Source organism: Quercus lobata, chromosome 4 (genome assembly GCF_001633185.2).
Source record: "Quercus lobata isolate SW786 chromosome 4, ValleyOak3.0 Primary Assembly, whole genome shotgun sequence".
Lineage (NCBI taxonomy): Eukaryota > Viridiplantae > Streptophyta > Magnoliopsida > Fagales > Fagaceae > Quercus > Quercus lobata.
This window is the reverse complement of record NC_044907.1, coordinates 2,926,912-2,934,853: the sequence shown is the minus strand read 5'-3', so window position 1 is coordinate 2,934,853 and position 7,942 is coordinate 2,926,912. Positions and strand designations below refer to the sequence as shown.

General features: G+C 36.0%; 1 protein-coding gene across 2 annotated transcripts; it reads right to left on the bottom strand.

The window, feature by feature from the left end:
• Nucleotides 1–1,827: 1,827 nt before the first annotated feature.
• On the bottom strand, nucleotides 1,828–6,642 carry LOC115988017 (G-type lectin S-receptor-like serine/threonine-protein kinase LECRK1). 2 transcript variants are annotated; one of them, XM_031111643.1, is made up of 2 exons: nucleotides 5,351–6,642; nucleotides 1,828–4,596 (listed from the first exon to the last, which is right to left on the bottom strand). In XM_031111643.1, the coding sequence occupies exons 1-2, from the start codon at nucleotides 5,385–5,387 to the stop codon at nucleotides 2,288–2,290; spliced, it is 2,346 nt and encodes a 781-aa protein (XP_030967503.1). In that variant the 5' UTR covers nucleotides 5,388–6,642; the 3' UTR covers nucleotides 1,828–2,287. The 2 variants fall into 2 exon arrangements, with proteins under 2 accessions (XP_030967503.1, XP_030967502.1); XM_031111642.1 differs by lacking the exon at nucleotides 5,351–6,642 and having other exon boundaries at nucleotides 1,828–5,058.
• Between the last annotated feature and the right edge of the window lie 1,300 nt (nucleotides 6,643–7,942).

Genomic DNA, 7,942 nt, shown 5'->3' with positions numbered 1-7,942 from the left:
CATCTTGTCATGTATTTTAATATGTTCATTCATCATACATGATAACATGCATTAAATCATGGCATCGACTTGAATATGTCAAGTCAGATTATGATCTTTAGGATGAGGTTTCATGTTATTTTGCTATGAGCTGCCTCCTACATTTGATTAGAGGTTTTTTTAAATTTTTTTTTTTTTTTATGGTTAATCTTCTTAGATTTGTGAATCAGTGTGTTTAGAATTTTTTTTAAAAAAAATTCTTGTTTCAACAAAATTTTGAGGTGAACCACATGAAATGATGTTGTACAGACTTTACATCAGGAAATTTCCAGCATGTTATTTTATTTTTGTGTCACATGAAATAATGAAAAACTAAAAATATAATATGATTTTCTTTCGTACATATCATTAACATTTGATTTCCTATACATTAAATGGGTTTCTGCATTGAAGTTCGATCCCCGCCTACGCTAAGAGCCTTGAAGTTCGATCCCCGCCTACGCTAAAAAACTAATTAGTGCCTTGGCATAATGATAAACACCAAAAAAACCAATTATTTCATCATCTTGTCATGTATTTTAATATGTTCATTCATCATACATGATAACATGCATTAAATCATGGCATCGACTTGAATATGTCAAGTTAGATTATGATCTTTAGGATGAGGTTTCATGTTATTTTGCTATGAGCTGCCTCCTACATTTGATTAGAGGTTTTTTTAATTTTTTTTTTTTTTTTTATGGTTAATCTTCTTAGATTTGTGAATCAGTGTGTTTAGAATTTTTTTAAAAAAAATTCTTGTTTCAACAAAATTTTGAGGTGAACCACATGAAATGATGTTGTACAGACTTTACATCAGGAAATTTCCAGCATGTTATTTTATTTTTGTGTCACATGAAATAATGAAAAACTAAAAATATAATATGATTTTCTTTCGTACATATCATTAACATTTGATTTCCTATACATTAAATGGGTTTCTGCATTTTTCCCTATGTAACTTGAAAACATTCACATGAAATGATTTGGAATTGCTTGAGAAGGTCAAAATCCCAAATTAACTATGAAATTTGTCTTTTAAATGAAAACCATGGCACCTCCTCATACAACATGTAGGAATTTCATTTAGGATGTGCATTTTAATCTCTTTACATTTTCACGCATTTTCATGCATTTCAATATTACCTATGTATCTTAGGATAGGTTGCATTACTTGATTGTTTTTCATTTTCCTTTTATATATTAGTGACTTACACTCTTTGTTGTAAATGCTGAATGCATTGGATGTTATTTTACTGAATTTTCTAGATTTTAATGTAATTGTGTGATGGAAAGATAGATGGTTTATATTGGTCATTGTACCTCTAACACCTTTTTACTTCATAACTTAGTCTCTCAAGTTTGTCTAAGGAATGTAGATATGTAGATTAGGTTTTATTCGATGTAATTTCTTGCTTTCGATATTTTTCATTATAATGCAACGAGGACATGAAATCTGTATTTTCCTTTATATTGGATTGTATTTAGAACCGAAACCATGTAATTTTTTTTATAGAAACTTTTATAATTTTTTTTTTTTTTGTAAAATTTATTTTGAGGCTTTTGTTAATTTTTTTTCTTTAGCATAAATTAAAGTAAGTTATATATCCACAACTGATCTCCACCATGATACTCGTTATTGAGGTATACTAAGAATCTCAGTCTCCTTGAGTCTCTCGGTTCTCACAATTACAAATCCAAATCAACCCAAACACAAGAAATCTTTAATCCGACAATAATCACGTAAAAATGATTATATAAACCAGTAAAATAAAATCATTTTGAACAAGGAATCCAAGCTTACAAATTACAACTAAGAAGGTGAAATACACCAAAGGATAATACGCATGAGACAAGAGAGCCTTATAGTAAAAAACAAACCGCAATGCAAGAGACAGGAAACCAACCACTATTGGCCAAATTCTGATACCATAATACAAATAAGAAAAGGTGTTACACCAAAACTTAAAAAAGGATGGCTATATTCAGTTGACACAGGTAGAAAGCTATAATTAACATGCAGAACATATCTGCTTCAACATAAAAATCCTTGAATTCACAAAGAGAATTTGGGAATCTACTAAAAAATATAGGAGAGGACTCTCTAAAATATTATGAATGACAAAAACTTTATTCCAACCTAAGGAAATAACAACCCTAGCCTAAACCTAAAAGTTAGAAAATTAGACGAAAATAGATGTACAAAGTCAGCCATTGTCATATACCACAAATGGTTAACTATGGGGCAATCAAAACTCAAGATGACCTATTTTTTGAATGAAGGGGGAGAAGAAGTAAACAATGAAGGGCTTGGGGGCACAGAAACTTCAATCACTCCCTCGAGCATTTGTGTGATCTTTTTCATCGAGGGCCTCAGTGAAGGATCTTCTTGAATACACCAAATCGCCACAATCACAAACCTTTCTAGCCTCTTCATGTCATTCTTTGCCTCCTCATCATCTTCTATCAACTTATCTAATTTTTTATCTTTGTAGCATTCATAAGCCCAATCTATCAATGCCTCCTCTTCTCCTAGTGCAAATGCTACACTAGACTTGCAGCAAATGATCTCTAGTAACATCACACCAAAACTGTACACATCAACCTTAACCGAAATGGATGCTTTCCTAAACCATTCAGGTGCAAAGTATCCAATTGTCCCTCTTATTGCTGTACGAGCTGCTCGACTTTGATCTGCCAACAAAAGCTTTGCTAATCCAAAATCAGCAATCCTTGGCGTAAAGTACTCATCTAGGAGTATGTTTTGAGGTTTTATATCGCAGTGGATGATTTGGGTGCTGCACTCTTCATGTAAGTACATTAGGCCTCGTGCTGTTCCAAAAGCAATTTGCACTCTTTGGTTCCAATGAGGCCTGGATATCCCAAAGAGAAAGCTAGCTAAAGAGCCATTACTCATGTACTCATATACCAGAAGCCGATGCTGCCCCTCATCACAATAGCCGAGCAAACGGACTAAATTCTTGTGATGAGTTTGACCGATCACGCTCACTTCCGTTTTGAATTCCTTCTCACCTTCTTCTACCACCTTGCCTAACTTCTTGACTGCAACAAATCTTTTAGAATCTGATGGAAGGACTCCTTTATAAACAGTTCCGAAAGCTCCTTTTCCCACTGTTTGCCTGAAGCCCCTGGTTGCTTCTTCGAGCTCTTTATATGTATAGCTTCTCACATTTGTTGTAAGTGTTCTATCAATATTCCATTGCGAATTGAGCCTTTTGTGGTACAAGTAGATAATAGCCACAATACTACCTAAGAAGAAAAGGATATTAAGAAATGCAGAGCTGCCAAGGAGTAGTGCCAAGACAACTACCATAGACTGGTGTTTCTTATCTGAATCTATAATTTTAGGTGTCTTGATGAGAACTTTGCTAGTATTACTTTCTATATACATTCCATTGGACAGAGGATACTTCTTCTTCCAACATTGATTACCGTTACCTTCATAAATGACCACAATACACAAGCAATCGTCAAGGCATAGCTGTCTACACTCTGCTTCATTAGCCACGGTAACACGACCGTAATCTGTGAACGGCCAATTCACATTTTGAAGCATTTTAAACTCTATATTTTCTTTTTGCTTTTCCCATCCAATTTGGCAGCTAGGCAATAAAAAATCTGGTTTGCAGCCTGCAAAATTATTGGATTGGTCCAAGGGAGAAAATCCCTCAGGACAAAAGCAAAATGCTGGCCCATTCCCACTAGAATCACCTGCGGTACGGCAATATCCGTTCGGTCCACAAAACCCACCTCCAACAGCAGCAGCATCACCAGTAAATGTAGCACAAATATCACTGGGAATGCTTTGCACTACAGTCCATGATGAAGAACAGCTCTCACTTGGGGTGCTCACCTTTCTGGTGTGGTTGTACAATCTGAAGCCACCATCATAATCAATCCTAGCCAAGTAGTAGAAATTTTCTTTTGAGCCTGCAGGACTTTCCTTGGTAAGGTTGTACACTCTGTTTGTAAAATTTGCATCTTGGATGTACATGTATCCATCCTCAGTAAAGTTCAACTGTGATTCCCAGTTCGTTGTGCCGGTGGCAAAATAAGCCTTCTCAAGGGCTTCAGATGGCATAGAAAGAGAGTAAAGCACGAAATTGCCATCAATCTGAAAAGAAAGCTGGAAGCGCCCTTTTGAATAATTTGTCTCAGATTCTCGAGACCTGAGTATGGTATTCATGTACAGTATTTGGCCAGGCAAGATTGTATCAGTAGGCTCTTTGAAGCTTTCCCATATAGAATTATACCGCTCATCTAAAATCACCAAGTTACCATTGTCCAGCAGAGCCGCACAACTGGATTTGGAACCATTCCTTGGAGTCTTCCATAACTCTTTGCCATTAGGGTCATTGAGAACAAATGCACCGCTGATATCCAGCGTCAGTTTAGAATCTTGTGGTGCTGGTTCATTTCCATTTGCAGACCAAACTATGGTTGGCTCTTTTATTTTATTGAACCAAACTGCAAGCAAGAACTTCTCACTTTCAAGAGGATGGAATCCGAAGGCAAATTCTTCTAATCTCGACGTGAATGGATTACTGTTTTGCCCTGCAACTAAAGGTGATGAGTCCAGCCTTATGTTACAGTCTTTTTCAGTGTAGGTGAAAACAGTGGGAAGGAGAGGAAGAAGCAGAAGCAGAAGCAAGAGACAACAAATATGAGGAAGTGTTGAAGTAGCCATTGTCGCAAAGGTTATGGCTTATGGGTTTATGAGTTAGAAAGAACCCAGGGCAACCTTTATATAGAAGAAAACGTCTAATAGGTTTAAACTCGCTTTTCTAAGCAGTTGTTCAAGTCTTGTCTTGTGATTGAAATTTCTAAGAACCACTGTCATTTTGTCATGGTCAAATATATTTTAATAAACTAATAATATATTGTTTGGAAAACGTCTAACTAAAGACTACCGAGTAATTTTTATTTGTTGACTAGCATCTAAAAAGCATGAATACTTCAACAATTAGCAATATCCGTATTGCACATGTATCCAATGTGAACTTTTGAATACCTTAAATTAATATCTTCTTAATTAGTTATTATTATTTAGAAAAATTTTACTCCTTATGACATTTTGTTTGATAATTGGGATTTTATTTTTTGATCTAACAATATAATATTTTATTAAATAATGTGACATCGATATATATATATATATATATATATAAATATAAGCAAAAGACTAAAAATATAAGAGAAAACATACGGTCAGAGGTGGCAGTGTTGATTTACGCCACCAATCAGTGTTTGCCACGTCACACATTTAAAGAAAAACCAATACACTCTGTCACACACAATTTTAACTTACTCTGCACACACGTATCAGAGAGCAAACGCCGCGGCATCGTTCTGGAGCTGGCGCCACCGCACCGAAGTTCTGATCCTTTTTTATTCAATCAAATATTCATTCTTTAACACTATCATCTCTCCCTCACAGACCCAACACAACCAACCCAGCCACCATCATCAAGCCACAAAACAACCCAGCCACCATCAATGAAGCCTACTGATCAAAACCACAGAAGATCGACGCCACTGATCAAACAATCCCAAAACCCACACAAGCCACACAAAATTCCCAAAACCCACTGATCAAACAAAGAATAAAAAAGGATCAAAACCCACTTATCAAGACCGTATGGCGCCAGCTCCAGAACGACGCCATACGGTCGAGCTCTTTTACGACGACGGAAGCGGGTCGGGTCTATGGCCGTTGCCGCCGAGCAGGTCGGATTTTCTGTTGGGGTCCGGGTTCGATCGGCTTTTGGAGCAACTGTCGCAGATCGAATTGAACGGCGTCGTCGCGAGGTACGAGAACCCGCCGGCTTCGAAGTCGGCGATCGAGTCGATGCCCACGATCGAAATCGACGAGACCCAGGTAGAGTCTCACTGCGCGGTTTGCAAAGAGCAATTCGAATTCGGATCCGAAGCTTCAGAATGGGTCTGAGAACGATTTGGAGGCTTCCTGGAGGTGGGTTTGCGGTGGGGAGGTTTTCTGGGCCGAGAGGGAGAATTGGGGAGCGAGAGCTTCCGGTATTGCCTAAAATCTATGTTAGCAATGTGCAATTCTTCATTGTTGATTTTAAAAAAAAAAAAAAACTGGTGCTTCTGCCTCTACAATGTCGGTGGTGATTCTGGGGAGAGAGAAGAAGAAGGTGACGTTGGAACTTAAAAACTGGAAAGAGAATGAAATAAAAACAATAATGAGAAAAACTGTGGTTGACATGCCTTTTTTTTTTTTTAAGGCTTTTAGATGAAATAGTTGCCACGTGTCACTCATCTCCCATTACAGACTTACAGTGAACCTCTCATCACATTTGAATATGGCAAATGTGAGTTCCTCCTAAGTCCTATGATTAAGATTTTAACATGACATGTATGGACAAACATTCTGCAGACTGCAGTATTCTGTACATCATGTACTATTTTAGGGATATCCAACCAATCCTTATATGTAGATTCAGAAGTCACAACACTTTCAATTATTTTATGAATGTTGTGCTCCACTTTATAATGGCCCAATTCATTTGGATGTGGTGGTGATTTGTTTGTTGTGAAAGTTTTGAGTTATGTGGTTGAGAAAGAGAGGAGCCAAGGGATTCAGAGGTATAACATTTTACAACCACTTCTCTTCTTTTCTTTTTTACATTTCTCCTTTTTAATTCTTTTTTTTTTTTTTTTTCTAAAATCTTTAGCTACACGTTTTTATAACTCAAAATCTTGATTTATTATTGGACAGATTGTGCTTCAAACGGGTACTCCTAAGGCAAATCTCTAGACTCTGTGAAGTTCATACACGATGAGTAAGGGTTTGAAATTTTATTCTTTTTCCCCTTTTGAAAATTTATTATAGAAAATTGATTGCATTATTGGGTAAATAAGAGGAAACACAAATACAACGCTTTAACAAAAATTAACCAAATTTATTTATTATAAAATTTGTCTTATAAATCAATAGAGGGTTAGGTTTTAATTATGTTGTTATCAATCTAACATTCGAGTTTTCAATTTTGACGTGTTGGGTTTTTTGTTGGAATTACAGACAAATAAATAAAAAGTGGTTTACGAAATCCCATGACAAAGGCAATGGCAAAGGATCCAATCATATCCAATTGCTCTCTCTCTCTCCACAATTCACACCTTTGCCAAAATCACAAATGTATCATCAGAATTGGAATGTCCCTTTGAGGCCAATTTTATTTTTCCACATTTCCTTTGGGATGTTATTTTTAATGTTTTCCAGCTAGAAGGAACTTTGCTTTTTTAATTAATATTAATTTATAACTTTAAGGCATGCAAAATTAATGAAGTTTTCTATGTATGATGAAGATTTGAAAGCTTTAAGGAATCATCCAAATTTATATTTTGGAATTACTTTTTAACCATTGTGGTTTGTGACTTTCAAATGACTGCATATTGCAAATGGTCATGTTGATATTAGTTTGGGACACTTAAAAAAAGTAACAGAGTGTTGTCCTCCTTTTTGAAGCGTCTGTATAGTCTGAAACCTCCATCATGATCAATCCTAGGCTCCTAGCCCAGCAGTAGAAATCTTCTTTTGAGCCAGGATATTCCTTGGTAAGGTTGTGCACTCCATTTGATTCGTTTGCATTCTTGATGTACATGTATCCGTCCTCAATAAAGTTCAACTGTGATTCCTAGTTCAGTGTGCCGGTGGCAAAATAAGCCTTCTGAAGGGCTTCGGATGACAGAGATTTTGTCAGAGAATAAAGCACCAAACTGCCACCAAATTGCAGTAACTGTTTGGCTTTTTGGTAGTAATTTGTCAAATTTGTTGAAATTTGACAAAATTACAGTTTTAAACTCGAAAATGAGGTTTGGCGTATTCTATTTTATGTTTTTGATAGGAAATCTTTCTTTTGAAAAAAATAAATAATAA

Coding starts and splice junctions, on each gene's coding strand:
- LOC115988017 (XM_031111642.1), bottom strand. CDS start 4,729: ATGGCTACTTCAACACTTCCTCATATTTGTTGTCTCTTGCTTCTGCTT.